This window comes from Coloeus monedula, assembly GCF_965178545.1.
Source record: "Coloeus monedula genome assembly, chromosome: 13".
Classification (NCBI taxonomy): domain Eukaryota; kingdom Metazoa; phylum Chordata; class Aves; order Passeriformes; family Corvidae; genus Coloeus; species Coloeus monedula.
In genome coordinates, this window is record NC_138793.1 from 13,890,232 (window position 1) to 13,907,562 (window position 17,331).

At 52.7% G+C, this 17,331-nt stretch overlaps 1 protein-coding gene across 1 annotated transcript; it reads right to left on the bottom strand.

The window, feature by feature from the left end:
- Positions 1 to 16: 16 nt before the first annotated feature.
- AARS1 (alanyl-tRNA synthetase 1) lies at positions 17 to 16,091 on the bottom strand. The gene is made up of 21 exons (XM_082290253.1): positions 16,020 to 16,091; positions 14,437 to 14,645; positions 13,654 to 13,842; positions 12,911 to 13,056; positions 11,570 to 11,761; positions 10,993 to 11,137; positions 9,626 to 9,771; positions 8,965 to 9,073; positions 8,720 to 8,870; positions 8,243 to 8,367; positions 7,467 to 7,611; positions 6,666 to 6,844; positions 6,055 to 6,168; positions 5,103 to 5,309; positions 4,288 to 4,472; positions 3,760 to 3,868; positions 2,992 to 3,105; positions 2,595 to 2,714; positions 2,044 to 2,130; positions 562 to 675; positions 17 to 275 (listed from the first exon to the last, which is right to left on the bottom strand). Exons 2-21 carry the CDS (start codon positions 14,578 to 14,580, stop codon positions 90 to 92), a joined length of 2,907 nt encoding a protein of 968 aa, XP_082146379.1. The 5' UTR covers positions 14,581 to 14,645; positions 16,020 to 16,091; the 3' UTR covers positions 17 to 89.
- Positions 16,092 to 17,331: the final 1,240 nt, after the last annotated feature.

Consider the following 17,331-nt stretch of genomic DNA (forward strand, 5'->3'; position numbering starts at 1 on the left):
CGCAGAGCGCGGGGAAAGGAGCCTTTATTGACCGGAAAACCGCGCAGGGGACAGACAGGGAGACAAAGGGGCCGGGCTTCCCCCCTCAGTCAGTTCTTCAGCTCCCCCAGCCGGAGCCTGGCAAAGTCCGTGGCCAGTTTCAGGGCTTCCTGCAGGCAGCCCACGTTCTTGCCTGTTGCCTGTGCAGAGATGTCCTTTCCACCACCTTTGCCGTCCATCAAGCCAGACACTTCCTGCACCCACTGGCTGGCCTTCAGGCCCTTATTTGCAGTCTCCTGGGCAGGAAAAGAAACCCAGCGGTCAGCACTGACGGAAGAACAGCAATCTCCCCACCCCATGCCTACCACGCCGTTAAGTCCTGACTCTTCCCCTTCCCTGTTTGCAGAGCACAACCCCTCTTCCCTCACTTCTGCAGCCTGACAATAAGCCCAAGCATGAGGGCTGTGGCTCTTGCCAAACTCCAATCAGTTCTGGCTGTGTAACGTTAGATAGTTCCTGCCTGGAGGTGGCAGCTCCTCCACGGAGGCTCAGGAAGAGGCAGCCATGCAGCCTCAGCAGTACCTGGGGTACTTGACACAGGCAGGTGATCCTGCCAGCTTCGTTATCCACAGCAAAGAGCATAGCAGCAGTCTGGGGGGAGTTAGTCTTGAAAAGCTTCAGAGATTCATTCAGGGCCTGGAAGAGAACAAAATCATTGCCTGACTGCCTCCCTGCGCTTGCCCCCAGCCCAGCTCCAGTCCCAACAGCACCCACAAAGACCTCAGGAATTGCACTAAACCAGCCAGCAGCACTGTGCAATGCTCCTCTTCCCAAACGTGAGCCATCTTCACATTCCTGGCAGTGTAGAAGCCTTGGCAGGGGACATAAACCCTGCCTGTGTACCCCAAGGGAAGAAGGAGAAAATGCTTTTATTTCCCCATCATGAGGTATCCAGGAACTGGCAGAATCAGCCCCAGAATGAACCTTTGCCTGAGTGTACCGGCTGGAGGAGAAAAAGCTCCTCCCAGCAGAAGGGAACAGCTGTTCCAAAGGGAATCAGGACTTAAACGCAGCACGAAGAGGCTGCAAGTGTTATCAGACACAGCAGGCAGGGAAGAACCAGGGAGACTGCCACACATTCCATTATTCCCAAGGAGACCACCATCCCTCACTTGCACAGACAGCACGATGCAGCACAGAGCCCCAGGAGTGGGTCCTCTGGCAAGCAAAGCAGTGCTGCTCTGGGTAGATTGGGAACATGCAGCTCCCTGGGCTGCCAGCATTGCCATCCCATGGGATGCACCCTTCTGCCAGGGAAAACACTGCAACAGCACGCACTGGGAGCAGAAGGGTGGGCATCGTGATGCTGGTGGCCACAGAGAGTGAGCAGGATCAGCTCCAAGACTGCTGGAGAGGAAATTTAACAGGGCGTTAAGCCCAGAGCGGTCTAAGCCCAGGCACAACCAGCCCCCACTGCCTGGCACTGTGACACAGCACACACAACGGAGCGTTCATTCCAAAAGAAATTACTTGGAAAAAAACTTGTGTGTGGAGGAAGGAAGGAGCAGATTCAGCCCTGGCCAGGGAAGAACTTGAACCCAGCTAAGCAGACATAGCTGGGGGCAGCTCTCTGCCTGGTCCTGTCCACACACTCAGCCCAGGACACCACCCCCAGAGCTGATCTGCAGGGGCCACAAGCATTGTGACTTTCATGGCTCGGCAGAGCTGCTGTTCTCAGTCCTTTAAGTGCATTTCAGCATCATGACTGCTGCAGGATGAGTCTTACCTGGGACACAATGGGATTTGTGCTGGGCTCCCTATCCACCACCAGGTCTGGAAGCTCAGCAAGTGGTCAAGAACCCACCAGCTCTGCAAGCCCATGTGCTAGTCCAAGAGGTGGGACACAAGACAATACCCCAGCGGTCCCTCCCCCTTCTCATGGACAGCATGTGGCAAGAGGGACAGCTCTGTAGCACTGAACCGCCTCCCCAAGTGACGAGAGACCACCCAGCTGCTCCTCAGGCAGAAGGAAGGTTGTTGAGGAGAGATCAGCCTTTCCCATACCTTTGCTGAGGCTCCATTTTCCATTTCCATGATGACCCACGGCTGGTTAGGGTGACTCTCGATAACTTGCTTGGTCTTCTCCAGCACCTGAGGACAACAGTGGTCAGCCACTAGACCACCCACACTGTATGGACACAAGAACCACCTGGGTAGAGCAGGGACAGAAGCCCCCAAGATGCCCAAACACACCCACAGCCCAGCCTGGAGCAGCCTTGCACTGTGAAGCAAGGAGGAATATATTCTGACAGGCAGGTATGTGGCCTGCAAGACAGCATGTTGTGCATGATTCCTCCTCCAGAAAACTCCAGTGGGATTCAGGAGGAAGCCTACACCCAGGGGCACTGTTAGGGCAGGAAAACGCTGCCATGCTTCAACCCAGGGAACAGGTATGGAGCTAATTCTGTTTCAGGAGGCAGCAGAAGCTGGAGGGCTGAACAGTGTGAGGGGCATTCCCACACATCAATTCTCTTCCATCCTGGACACTAACAGAGCTCCCAGGGGAGCACCCCACAGCTCTCCCACACTGTCCTTTATTCCAGCCCAGGTCTCACTCTTTTCTGGATGTCAGCTTTGCTTGCTCGGTCCAGGTCATCCATGACTTTCTTCAGTGCTTTAACAGCCTCTCTCAGTTCATCTTTCTGCCACTGTGGGATAACAGCAGTGGCCAGTGTCTGCAAAAAGAGAAGCAGGTGGAGAAGGTTAAAGGTGCCAGCGACCATGGCAGGAGATGCAGCACCTCATGAACTCTGCCTCAAGTGGCAGAGCCCCGTAAGCTCTACTCCTCTCCCAGTGCCAATGACCCCAGGCAGCAGGTGCTGGCTGCAGCACCCATGGGATGCAGGGCTGCTGGAAAGGAGCAAGGTGGTGAACTCATGCCTCATTAATACCACCCAGTGCTGGCAATCAAGGTCCCACTCTGGGGAGGCAGAGCACTGCTACCATACTCACCTCACCGAGATCCGTGATCTCCTTCTGCACATCCTTGTTGGGAGCTGTCTGGACCTTCACCTTGGCCTCCAGGGCTGACAGCAGTTTCCTGAGGCTGTCGACTTTCCTGAGGGCCTAGGAGAATACAATCTGAGTTAAATCAAGCAGGAAGATTGAGCAGGCAACGCTCCTGGTCACCCCAGAGTACGAAGAGGTGAGGAATGCTGGAATGCCCCAGGATGGAGCTCAGTAACTCTTGGGAAGCACAGGGCCAAAGCAGACAGCACCTGACCAGAACCAGGGTGTGATGCTGGCACACGAGCCTTAGGTCTCTTTTCTTTGCCAGGCTTGCCAAGATCCCCCACAAAAGAGAAGTCACCCCCCCATGAAACCCCTTGTTCCCACTTCAGGGAGTGCCAGCCCGCATCCAAAGTCACTGCCTCCTGCAGCAGAGGACTGGGTTCGCAGACTTCACCACTCTCCTGCTGGCCTAACCAGCTGCCAAGAGCTCTCTATCTGCAGCCATTCTGAAAAGCAACCTGAGCTGACCCTGGAGCCATCCCACACACCCACCCAGGTTTCTCTGCCGTAACACCCACATCTGAGGCTTCCCCCTCTCTTCCCTGCTCTGACGGTAGTACAGCCAGGGCTTCCAGCACAGCCTTTGCCAACAGCAGCACCCTTTTCCATGAGTCCCTCAGAGAATATTGTGCAAATTTGAACAAAAGGAACTTGAGCACAGGGTTAATAGGTGGAATCTCACAGAGGATCTCTCCTGCCTATGCTTACCTTCCGAGCTTCAGCCCCGGTGACTGCAACTATCCTCCGAATGCCTTTAGCAATTGCTTCTTCTGAAACAATCACAAAGGGGCCAGCATGGCTGGAGTTCTGCAAGTGCCTTTGGAAAGAACCCAGACAGACCCACAAGAGGGAGTTAGAAATCCACCTCTCCTTTCAGCAACAATCAGCACAGAAATAAGACAACCATCCTGCCAGAGAAATGCAGCAATGTGGGGACAGGTACAAAAAACCACTTGTGCAAATGAGTGAGGAAAGGGTGGCAAGGGCTGTGCTCCCAGCACTGCCAGAGACCCTGAGTGAGGGTAGGGGCAATGCAGACAGTTTCCTGCCTGCAAAAGGTAATTCTGAAGACTGATTAGCTCAGGACTGGGAATGCAAAGGCACATCATCACCACCACCTCCAGCTCTGCCCTGGCTCTGCCCACTGTATGCTCATGGCACTCCCAGAAGCTCAGGCTACACAGGAACTCCTTTTCAGCCACCCTACCACCTTCCCTGACCTCTCCAGGTACTCACGTCCCTCCGCAGAACTCAATAGAGGTGATGGAGCCCCCAGGGCCAGAGGGGTCAGCCAGCAGCTCCTCCACGGGAATGCCAATGGAAACCACACGGACGGGATCAGGGTAGGTCTCGTCAAAAACTGCCCGAAGTCCTTGGATAGCTTTGGCTGCTGCGAGAGGGCAGTCCTTGGCATACACAGTCTGCAGAGGACAGCAAAGGGAGGAGGGTAAGAGCCAGTCCTGTCAGCTGTGACTGACAGCCCACGTTCCCAGGAAATTTCTTCCTCTGATAAATCCTAGAAGTGAAATCTTGTGCCTCACACCTGAGCTGGGGTTTGTTGAGCTGCAAGAATCACAAAGTTATTGGCAGATGTCTCATCTTCAAAATTCCCAATACCACCTGCTCGGACTCCCTGTGTGCTACTGCACATGCAAATGGTTCCAAGCACAGATTCCAGGGTCATCCAGGGTCTGCTCTGACACTTGGCACCAGACAGAGCAACTCTCCTGCCATTGAGGACACATCACTGGGTGTCTGGGTGCACAGTGTAAATCCAGCCAGGCCTGCAAAACACTCTGCCAAACTTCCTGGCTCTTGTAGCTGGTGTGACACTACTGCAGGCATGGGAACACTCCAGCCCTCGAGAGGGCTTGATACCAATGAACAGAACAATCCATACGGGGTTTTCCCACTCAAAACCCTCTCAACTGATGGCAATCTGTGCACAATACTGCACCAGCAGCTCAGAATCCTCCTGCATGCCAAACTCCCAGCACCCCAGATCATCCAAAACCTGGACTCAATGTATACAACGTGTCAGCCACACCCACCTTTGATTCCTCAATCATCTGGTTGGCAATCCCTTCAACTGTCTTGATTTCCTGGGTGGACAGGGCTCCCTTGGCCGTGAAGTCAAAGCGCAGCCTGTCCGGTGCCACCAGGGAGCCCCTCTGGTCAGCCTCCCCCAGCACGGAGCGCAGGGCAAAGTTGAGGATGTGGGTGGCCGTGTGGTTGCTCATGACCGGCCTCCGCCTGGCCTGAGGGAGGAAGCCACTGTCAGATGGGGTCCCACACCCCAGAGCCACGACCACCTCCAGCAGCTGAAGGGGAGGTTAATGCCCTGATCCAACAGAATCCTAAACTAGCCCAGCAAACAACTGATCACACTTGCTGCCTTGGAGCTTCAGCTACAGGAGCACGTGTTCTCCACCAAATCTGTGCATGGCTATGTCCTGGCAGTCCCCTTGTTGGGCCTGTGTGGAGCGAGGCCAAGGACAGACTAGGACACAGATACTAATCTCTGTTCCTCAGCAGGGAAAAGCACTCCAAGATGGAAGCCTTCCCTCTTCATCTAAAGGTGCTGCCTCTATAGGGAAGGGAAATGCATCAAGGCTGACTGTGCTCAATCCAGCACTCACTCAGCAAGCTGAGCCCACAGGGGCAATGTCTGGAGTGGGGCAGGCAGCCCAGGCTCTCTGCTGTTGTCCCCATGCACCACACATGTTCTCCTTGCAAGTCATGACCCAAAATGTGTTTCTGCCTGTGATCAGCAAACCCAGCAAGTGTGGCTCTGAGCCAGCTGGGCCTTAGCTGCCTCGTGGTAGGAGAAAGCCAGATGCCAAGCAGGAGAGACTTGGAGTCAGCCAGACACTGCTTGAGCATGTGCTGCAGGGAGAGCAGGACCCAAACAAAAGGCCCCCAAAGTGGAATCAATGAAAAGAAATAAGACAAAATCCAGAGAAAACAGACAAAGCCCATGTGTTATACCATGTCTTAACTCACCTCATCAATAGTCAGGTGGACCTGATCTCCTACTTTCAAACTCCCATACAGAGTTCCTATGTGGAGCACATAACCTCCTCGGACCTGCACATTCTTCACAGTGAATTCTGTTTTCTGTACAAAGAAGAAAACGCCCCATGTGAGCAGGGTGAGAGGCCAAGGGGAGACATCATCCAGCCAGAGGTCTGAGCTGCAACTGGAAAGGTCCCAGCTGAGAGCCAGAGTGGTATGTATGCTGGAGAAAGCCGAGTGTCCCCAGGCACAGCACGCAGCAAAGTGGAGAAGTGAATGAAGGTGGGGCACAGTTATGGGGCACAGAAAGAGCTCCCCATCACAGCTCGAGAGCACTGCCCTTGGGCTTGGCAATCCCAGCACCACCACCACAGGCATCCACATTCTGGTGACAGCAGCACAGAGTTGAATTCCTCAAGAAGCAAGGGAACAAAACTCCAGCCCATCCATGCCCTGCTGCACCCCCAGAAAGGAACCCTGTGCAATGCCTGACACCTAACATGGATGGAAAATTGCTGGAGCTTGTTTGGCCCCTTCTCCCCCTCTGCCCAGGCCCCGGGTCAGACAGAGTCTAGCAAAAGGCTCTCAGGCCCACTCACATCCTCCCTGCTGTCGTCATCCTTGACCATGTAGCCCTGGTCATAGATCTGCCCACCCTGCTCGGCGTAGAAGCAGGTCTGGTCCAGCACTATTCCACATTCCTGGCCAGTGGATACCTCCTCCACAAACTTCTTCTCCCTGCGGATGGCCTTCACCGTGGCCACGAGGCTCCCGAAATCTGCCACCAGGATGACAGGCAGTGTCAGTAAAACAGGAAAACCTTATAGACACCACATGGGAGCAGAATGTGACAGCAACACCTCCCAGTTATTGCAGGAGCTCATGGCAGCTACCACATTTGCAGGGCATAAGGAGAGAGGAGCAAGGCAACAGTTAGCTGGGAATTTAATTTAGTGCCCTCCAAGGCAGGGACTGTCACTGCCTTCCACACCTATGCAGCAAAAGTCAGCACAAACATGGCTATGAGCCTGCAGCCTCCTGAATTTCCATCAAATCAAAAAACTAGCAGGAACAGCCAGAGCAAGCAAGCCAAAGACCCTCCAACAGGCCAAGCAGAACTGCAGTCTCCTGCAGCACTGGCAAAGGAGCAGCAGAGAAACACCAACATAATAATGTGGAGACATAAAGCTGCAGGGAACAGGAATTCCCTTAACATGGCAACAGCAGTACAGTAGCCCCTGAACAGTCTGTCCTCTTTCTCTGCTCGATTAGTAACAAGCAGGCTATTCACCTGCACAGCCTTCCACTCCCAACTCCATGTCCCAGGAAAGGGGAGCCCAGAGGTACATGCCAGGGAAGGTTTAGTAGCAGAACATGATTGTGAGAAGGTTTTCTCATACCATAGGTACCACTCGGATCTGAAGCATAGTTGTATTTTGGTGAGTCATCTGTCACCTCCAGCCCTCGGGCTCTCAGCTCTTCAATGGCATAGATGTCCAGCATGAGGAGATCCTCCCCTCCAGCACCCTTGCCCTGGGATTTGAGCTGCCAATGAGCAAGATTTGAGAAATGAGCTGTCAAATACCAAGGTTTAAGAAACACCAATGCATGCCAGCCTAGTTGCACATGTCACTCACATCCCTCACCACTCCCTGACTGAGAGCTCTGCCTTGGGAAGCTGTGTGCCAGCATCTGGAGGGCGCCCATTTTTCTGGCTTCAGAGCAGCCAGTTCCAGCATGCAGACCAAGTGGGCCTGAGCCCAGTAAGGACAACCAAGTATCCAGCTGGTCAACACCACTCCCTACTGCTGCAGCAAACATGATGGGAGAGGCACCCAAGGTGCAGGCCTGCCTAGATACTGATCCTTGGACAGGGAGTTAACTTCCCTAACCAGAACAGGACGGCAGAGGTGCTCCCAGCACTCCGCTATCTCTGTCTGAAGGCTGAGCTCAAGGTTCCAGGCTTTGCTAGCGAGCAAAACCAACCCCAGCTGTATAGAAAAGACATGTCCCACAGCAACTGCAGTTGTCCTGGTTTTTCCCATGGGACAAACCATGGGGCATAGGGGGTGTGAGCAGACTCGGTGAGAAAGGAGCAACTTATGACTGCAAACTGCAAGGAAGGGAATTCTCCCTGCGCACTCATAAACCACCTTCCCCTGGAGCTGTTACCTACCTGAGCATTTTTACGCTCTTCTTCAAAGCCCTCCATGTCTACAACAAGGCCCTTTTCCTCTGCAATCAGCCCAGTGAGATCCGCAGGGAAACCGTAGGTGTCATACAGCAACCAGGCAGTGTCACCTGCAGAGAAAGTGCAAAGCAGTCACCTCTCATGTTCCATGAGACACTGCTCCCCTCCTCTCCCACTGGCTCTGAGCTACAGCAGGACAGTGAACAGGCCTGGAGAATGTGAACATCCAAAAGGTTCCTCCCTGCCAGCACAAAGATCTGTATCTGGGCAGCTTAGAAACCCGAGCAAGTGAACACAAGTCAGAGGAGAGACAGGTGGTTCGGCTCTAAGAGATGTCTTCTGACTCCGACTTTGTCCCCCCACCACCTTCCACACCTCTAATTTCCCCGCCCAGCTGAGCCCTGATGTGATCTTAGATAATAAATGCCTTTTGCTGCATCCAGACAGAAGTCACAGCCTTACCAGGAATGATTTTACTGTCCCCAAGGCTCTGGATCTTCCTGTCCAGGATGCGACGGCCTCTGCTCAGTGTTTTCAGGAACTGATCCTCCTCTTCATTGATAATGTCCTTTACCATATCTGGGTCCTTCTTCAGCTCAGGAAAGGCATCTCCCTGCAGACCCAAGAGGATGAGCCCTTCAGCACGGAGATGTGCACATCTCAGCAGAGGAAGTCTTCAGCAGATACAGTGGAGTAGGAGAACTTACCAGTGACTGCACCACCACATCAACCAGAGTAGCAAAGAAACCCTTGGGGGCATTGAGCTTCTCATGGGAGTAGCGCACGGCCCGTCGGAGAATCCGCCTCAGCACATACCTAGGGAATAGCAGAGCCCCCCGTGCAAACATTACACATCTGAGTTGTTCTCAGGAGCTCCATCAGTACCACCTACCAGCAGCTCCTCCCAGGACCAAGAGCACAGGGTTTTCTCCCCACGTTTTCCCTCGAGCGGCTGCTCACAGCAGCAGTAAGGCACAGGTGAGGTGCCAGTCCCCAGCTCCATGACCAACATTCACTGTGTGCTTACTGAGTCCAGTGGCACCTGCAGCACAGCCTCTCCCAGCCCAAAATTCCTTGCTTTTTCAATAGCAGCACTGCTCCAAGCAGGGCTTTGTGCCTGTCTGCCCACACTGATCCTATCTGGGGGCTGGCACAGCAGCAATGGTGCTCACAAGAACCTTCAGACTTGTGCATCATGGCCTTTTGGGTGAACCTTACTACAGCGATTCAAGTGTCAAATATCCCGAGCAAACACTCTGCTACCCACTGGGATCAAAGAGATCCCAGACACAGAGGAGATCCCAGAGCCCTGATGGAAGCCATGCTGAACAGGATGTGAGCAGTGACAATGCAGCAGCTCCTTCTTACCCTCTGCCAGTGTTGTCAGGCCTGCCCCCGTCCGAGAGGGCCAGGGTGATGGTCCGTGCATGGTCAGCCAGCACACGGTAGGCCATGTCTATTCCATCAGCATCCTCGGCCCCGACCTGCCCCAGGTACGGCCTGGCACCGGTGCCCTGTGCAGAGGAGAAGGCAGTGGGCAGAGGGGACAATTATTGACAGTGGCACCGTGGCAGAATTACAGGGAAGGGCCTCAGAAGCCAAGCCCACCACCCACAGCCACAGAGAACATTCCTCTTGGAAAGAGGAGACTCAGTGAACCCAGGGGAGGCATAGAGCTGTGGGCTCTGCATGGTGCCATGGCCCACATTTCAATGGCCAAAAGCTCTCCAGACCAGAGGGAAGAAAATCCAATTTATCCCATCATTAAGAACCCACGAGAGAGGGAGAGGGAAAGAGCACAGGGAAATCATCTGTTTTGCACATTGGCTCAAGGACTCCAACCTGGCATAACCTGCCCAGCCAAGAAACCTTTCAAATTCTGTCACACAGGAGATGGTCCCAGCTTTCCTCTTTAAGGATGTTTTTATCCATACCCTAGGGAAAGATACTGCTGTAACCATGCAGTGCTTGCACATGGTGCAAACCTCCCCCCACGGGCACAGTCCCTCCAGCTGGGCTCCCAGCACATGGCTGGAAGGCAGACAAGGACACAGGAGCTGTGTCACCAGTGGACTTAGCACTGAAGAAGGGCAGCTCTCCAGTTCCAACTCTGGAGCTCAGCACCTCATTCCTTAGAGGTAGCAGGAGCTTGGGCTCTTCTCCCTGCTTTTTATCCAGCATGATGTACAGCCAGGAAGATCTGCCTCCTCCACGGAGGAAAAAAAAGGCTCGGACTTGCACACAGAACTCCCAGCATGGGTAACGTGATCCCCACCCGAGACAATGAAGCAGCAGCACACAGGTTCTGCAAGTGGCTGTTGTGGTTTATATGGCAAAGGCCTCCTGTCTAAGGGAATTTTCTACAGATCAGCATGTTCCAGGTGTGAGACTGAAGGACAAATTGATTCTGGGTATCTCTCTACCATATGGCAAAAAAATAGCACTTGGCCATGAGGGACTGCAGAGCATCTCCCACTGGGAGAGGACCAAGGAGTGTTCATCAGGACAGTCCACAGAAGCTGGGCAAGCTGCACCAATCACTGTCCTGTTTTCCTCTGGAAACATGTCCCAGGGCAGCAATCACTGTGCCAGCCTGGGTTCCTACCCCCAGCAAAGTGCAAACGTGTGAGGCTCACAGCAGCTGGGAAAGCAGAGACCATCCTGTCCAACCAGCCCCATGCATCTCCCCAGGGATTCAGGGAATGGATACAGCTGGGTAAGGCTCCAGATCATACCTTTTGGATGGCTTCAAAGTAAGGAAGGAAAAGGTCAGTGTCATAGTTGGACATCTTGTTCTGCAGCACAGAGACCAGCCTCTCCAGGCCCATCCCAGTATCAATACTTTTCTTAGGAAGGGGTTTCAGTGTCCCATCAGCTTCCCTGCCAAAGAAAGGTGAGATGTTATGGATGGAGGCTCTGCAAGGGGAACCCCATCTCTCCCTCAATCTCCGTGAGATTTAGTTCCATCAGATTTGTGACACAGGCCCATACACAAGCCACACAAAGGACAACTTTGATAAAATACAGTTAACAAGACCCTCAGCAACAACTTAGACCCAAAGCAGACAACAACTTATTCCATAGTGAACTCCTGGCAGATAAACAGAGAAAATACTCTCAGTTTGTCCCAAAAGCAGCATGACCAACCCCTTCTGTACTGGTGGGTAAGGGGACAGACAATCACAAAGTGCTTGGCTGCTAGGAACGGCGAGTAAGCCATGGGCAGTTAAAAGAGAGTGCAGCCTAAGCAGCCTCCCAAACTGAGCTGGAGCAACCTGGCTCACCTGGAAGCTGGAAGCAGGTCTGGCTCACCTATTGAACTGTATGAACACCAGGTTCCAGATCTCCAGGACGTTGGGGTCATCCTGATTGACCAGGTGTGAAGCATCTCTGTCCCCGATTCGGTCATAGTGGATCTCGCTGCAAGGACCACAGGGGCCGGTGTCTCCCATTTCCCAGAAATTATCCTTCATATTGCCAGGCAGAATCCTGCCTTCAGCCAGCCTGTAAGAAGAAATTTATTGAACAACAGACACTAACTAAAAGAATTCCCCAACCTAAAGGCTATGCCAGAGAACCCACAGCTCACTAATTCCCTAGATGTGCTGATGAATTCTTAAGAGACCAACCAAGAGCCTAACACTCAGGATCCCTGCTGAGGGGATCAGGTGAACACTGGTGCCTGGCACTCATCCCAGCTGGAGACAAAGACTTACACAACACCTCAGTAAAGCCACCAGCAAGAAGACACTGATGGGATGAAGAACCTCTTCTATGAGAAAAGACTGAGAGAATTTGGATTGTTCAGCCTGGAGAAGAGAAGGCTCTGGAATCACCTTGTTGTGGCCTTTCAGTACCTAAAGGGGCCTACAAGAAATCTGGAGAGGAACTGTTTAGAAGGGCATGGAGTGATAGGAAAAGGGCTTTAAACTAACAGAGGGCAGATGCTTATTATATATTATGAATCAATTCTTCCCTGTGAGCGTGGTGAGGCACTGGAATAGGCTGCGCAGGGAAGCTGCGTCTGCCCCATCCCTGGAAGTATTCAAGGCCAGGTTAGACAGGGCTTGGAACAAGATGAGCTGTAAGGTCCCTTCCAACCCAAACCATTCCACAGTTCTATGACTCCATGATCTTCTCAAGTGCTGTCAGTGGCAGCACACTGGGCAGAACATCCCATCCATCTGACCAAGCAGGATCCTTAAGTTTACACAAGAGATTTGGAAACCAGAGCTCTCAGTATCTTCTATCTAATATCAGTTCTATCTAATACCAGTACTTCCCTTTGGTTTGGAAGCTCCACCACCCTGCAAATGTTATTTGTGACACTTCAATTTTGTTAAAAGTCTCCTGTTATATGGGTTCTGCCACATAACACAGGCCATCATAGAGTCATAGAAACATTTAGGTTGGAAAAGACCTTTCAGATCATCAAGTCCAACCATTACTCCAATACTGCCAAACTCACCACTAAACCATGCCACAAAGTGCCACTGCTACACAGCTTTAAAATCCCTCCAGAAATGGTGACTCCACCACTGCTCTGAGCAGCCTGTTCTGTTCTGCTTCTGTGAAGATTTTTTTCCTAATATCCAACCCCAATAAATTACTATCGCTATCAAAACATGCACCTTCCTCAGTGAAAGGCCTTACCCCAAATCCAACCAGATCTGCTTGCACTCCAGGTCTGGTTGCAGTCCTGCAGCCTCATTTCCACCAAAGTAAGTGACGTAGAGTCTTTCAGCAGGGATGCCAAACTCCTTGGTGAGAAGTTCCAGTGCCAGTTTACAAGCAAGTTCCTGCAGAAGGAAACATAAAGTCAGCAAGTGAATGCAAAGACAGCTCCTCTTCAACATGCAAAACTGGCTACTGTAGGTAGCAGCAGCCAAAAACTTTCTGACTTTTGACATAAGAAAGAGGTAAATTAACACATGCAGTGAAGAGGGCACAAGAAACATCTCATATGACTGTCTTGATGCAGCCAAGTTAACTCCTAGCATGTTCACTGCCTCCAAAAAGCCTTTTAATTCTGACTTTGAATACTACACTAGCAAGAAGCTTGGGAAAGGAAATCATTATTGTATGATCACTCCTGTTTGAAGGTCAGTCATAGCTGCACAGCACATTTAAGTCCCCACATCTCCAGGACAGCCACTAAAACCTCTACTTGAAGACTCCAAACCAGCAGAGTTAATTTAATCAGCTTTGTAACCTTAAGTAATTAATCTCAAATCATTCTGCAGGGTTGGGGCAGCTTCCAAGCTCATTTATTCCAAAGCAGCTACATGCACCTTTGTGCCAACATATTCTCTTTCCTCTTGGCAACCACTCTGCTGAGTTTACAGAGACGGATAAATCTGCGCAAGAGATTCAGAGCTGCACCTGGACTGTTTTACCTTGAAATAATCCCCAAAGGACCAGGATCCCAACATCTCAAAGAAGGTGTGGTGGTACACATCTTTCCCCACATCATCCAGGTCGTTGTGCTTGCCCCCTGCTCGGATGCACTTCTGAGTGTTGGTGGCTCTGCTCAGTTTAGCGAGCGGGTGTGAGGGGTCGATGGTATTGAGGAAGATGGGTTTGAACTGAGAGAAGAGAAAAAAGGGCAATTGGGAAACGGACTCAGAACCTGCTTTCAAATGTTGCAAGCAACAGCAAGGCAGTAAGTGTCATCTATGTCATGATATCACTAGTCTGGACATACCCAAAGCACCTTTCAGAAGCAAATCTGCTGCTGCTGTCCATGCCTAGAACTCAGCACTCACACACAGACAAGTGTTCCTAGAGCCCACCAAAGCCCAGGGCTTCCAAAGGGACTGAAAGCTGTCAGATTCCCAGCTGCCAAAAAATAAAAATTGGCTGCTGATCTGCAGCAGAGCCCTTGCAGCAGACCAGTCTCATCTGCTCTTCAAAGACACCATTAGTCATTTCTGCCAGGACTGCTGTGGTACCAGGGGTCAAGGAAGGGACACTGGCAGAGCTCCCACCACAGGAACCTCTTCCAGTGCTCTTGCCCATTTTGTGAGAGCACAGAAGACTCCAGTGGACACACCAACCATCTCTCTGTGACCAGAAGGAAGATGGAGAAAACAATAATTTTCCCAACAGCTCTGCAAACAGTGTCACAGGTTCCAATAGGATATGTTCCTAGGACCGCAGTGCCAGGGTGGGAATCCTACCTGATTCATACCAGCATTGGCAAAGAGCAGTGTGGGGTCATCCAGGGGGATTGTAGAAGATGAGTGCACATAGGTGTGCTTGTTTTCCTTGAAGAAGTCAATGAACCGTTGCCGGATCTGGCTGGCAGTGAGCGAGGTCTCCATCTGGAAGCTGGAAGTTGCCACTGCCTAAAGCACGTGGCAGGAAAGCAGCAAAACCTCGGTGCAGTCTGAACAAACAACAACAAACAACGCTCTGATGAGCTGTCAGTTCAAGGTGAACATCAGGATCGCTGTCTCCAGCTCCTGAAAGGGTCTCCCTACATTGTTAAATACTCACTGACACCTCAGTTCAACCATCGGTCTGCCCCAAATAGTGGTGGCCCAACCCAAAATTTCCTCTCCCCCAACCTCCCTGACTTCAGGGGCTCTACATCAAGTTACTTTTTCTTTGAAAACACATGGTTTTAAAATAACAAATTCACATGGATTCAGTGGGTTGTGCTGGTCTTGCTGGTGACAAAGGAACTGCCAAGTCATCAAAGCATTCAAGGTGAGTAAATGCAGAGAGTGAGGAGACATCATTATGGCCTTCCAGTATTTAAGGGGGCTTATAAAAACAAGGGAGAGCAACTTTTTACATAGGCAAATAATGATACAACAAGGCAGAACAGTTTTAAACTGGAAAAGGAGAGATTTAGGTTAGATATTAGGACGAAATTCTTCCCTGTGAGGCTGGGGAGGCCCTGGTACAGGCTGCCAAGACAAGCTGTGGCTTCCCCATCCCTGGAAGTGTTCAAGGCCAGGTTGGATGGTCCTTGGAGCAGCATGGTCTAGTGGAAGGTGTCCTATGGCAAGGGTGTTAGAACCAGATGGGCTTTAAGGTCTCTTCCAATTCGAACCATTTTATAATTCAATGACTAAATCATAGAACAGCCAAGTTTGGAAATGACCCCAAATATCACCTTGTCCACCCACCCTGCTCAAAGCAGAGCCAGCTCCAGGGATGCCTGGAAGCCTTCCTTGAGGGGACCCACATCCCCTTCCTTGAGGAGACGAACATCATTGGCAGGCTGACAGCCTGGAGGGCAGAACCGCCCGTGTCCTACGGGTACACAGGGCTGTTCCTGACAGCGGAGCGCAATGCGCATCCACGGAGGGGGGCGAGATCCCAGCAGCCTGCTGCGGCACGGAGAGACGGGAATTCCCCGTAGGAGCAAGGCCTGGGAGTATTCACAGCACAGAATCAATGAGGTTGGAAAAGTCCTCTGAGATCATCGAGTCCAACCTCGATGCTGGAGGAGGGAAGGACCCGAAGTGGGAAGAACCAGGCATAGCGGCGGCCCCAGGGCCTATCAGAGCCTCTGCCCCGACACACCCGCTCTCCACTGCCCGAGAAGGGGTGAGGGCACAGCGGTGTCCGGCAGCGCCGCCGGCCGCCCGGCATCCCCCCGCGGGCCCACATGGGGCGCGACCAGAGCACCACCACCGCCACCCTCCCACCCCGCCTTCTCCGTGCCCCTCTCCCCTGTGGCCGCGGGTCCCAGCCGGGCCATGGCAGCCAAACCCAGCGGCCAGACCCTCCCAACCCCCTCCGGCCGTACCTGCGCGGCCGCCGCCGCCCCTCACTCCGCTCCTCCGGCCGCGCCGCAGCGCCCACTCCGCCCCGCCCCTCCGGCGGCCGCCACCTCCCATTGGTTGCGAGGGCTGTCGCTCTTCCGCCAGCCCCGCCTCTCCCCGGGGCGCCCCGCCCCCGGCTGATGCAATGGCGGGACACGGCGGGCACGTGACGCGGGCGGGCTGAGGCCTCACTGGGCGCCGCCATTTTAGGGGTGCCCGCCCTGCAGGCGCAGGGATGTTGTCCGAAAAATCGGATTCGTTCCCCTGGTGTGCAACGAGCCGATAATGACACACTCGAGTGAGACATAGTTTATTTCAGAACTCCCCAGCCTGGGTGTTTAGTGGTATTCCACAAATTCAGCGCACCCCACCGGACTTTCCATGCTGTTATGTCGCAGCAATTCAGAGTTAGTAACTTCCCAAGCACAGCCCTTCTGTTAGAATTGATGGGTACTTTCCATACAAATCATGTAACCCCAGCTAACTTATGCTCAGGGGAAGGGTCTTCACCTGGGCAGGGTCTTTTTGTTCTGTAGATGTGATTTTTAGCGTTACAATGAAGATAGTTTAGCTCTAAGGTACATGGACCAGGAGTTAATTTTGCCAAGTTAGCAATGTCATCCCTGAATCTTGTTAGTTCCAGAGTGTCCTTGAGTGAGGGATGCTGGCTGCTGCCTCTTCCAGTGATTAGGTCTCCTTTCTTGCTGATTAGGCTTGAAAGTATACAAAGGTCTTACATCAAAGAACAGCCTGACTTAAAATAGTACTGACTGACATATTCCCCATTTTGCAACAATGATGCTGCCTGCTCCCACGGAGGGAGCAGGGAGCTGTGGGGCTCAGGCAGGAAGGGGCTGTGGCAGAGCAGGAGCTGGCTGGGGGGTTCTGGGCTCTGGGTGCTGGAGTGGTGAACAAAGCCCTGCTGGGGGATGTAATGGCTACAGGGTCTTTGCAGGAGTCTGCAAAGGGGTCAAGGTCAAGGCTATGAGATGCAGGAGGGGTCACTGCATGGCTCTGGTCAGGGAGCTTGCAGAGAGGGCCTTGTGGACCCAGGCCAAGGGGTACAGCATGTACGCAGGGGAGGCGCCACGCTGACCAAAAAAAAAAAATCACTGAGCACAGTCAAGCATTGAAACAGGGCCTGGGAAGTTTGCGGGGTCCCTGGAGGGTTTTGAGGTCAGGTTCAAACCCTGGGCAAGCTGCTCTGAAGTCATTGCTGACCCTGCTCCTCCTGATGGGACTTGGAGTAGAGTCCTCTCAGTTCCTCTCTAACCTGGATGGTTCGCAGGTGCCTCT

What these genes read in the sequence shown, in the direction of transcription:
- AARS1 (XM_082290253.1), bottom strand. Translation starts at nt 14,580, where the DNA reads ATGGAGACCTCGCTCACTGCCAGCCAGATCCGGCAACGGTTCATTGAC. An exon ending in AGATCCGAGTGGTACCTATG is followed by an intron (nt 6,845 to 7,466) that starts GTATGAGAAAAC and finishes TCCTGGTGGCAG; the next exon opens with ATTTCGGGAGCCTCGTGGCC. An exon ending in AAAATGGAGCCTCAGCAAAG is followed by an intron (nt 676 to 2,043) that starts GTATGGGAAAGG and finishes GTTCTCTTCCAG; the next exon opens with GCCCTGAATGAATCTCTGAA.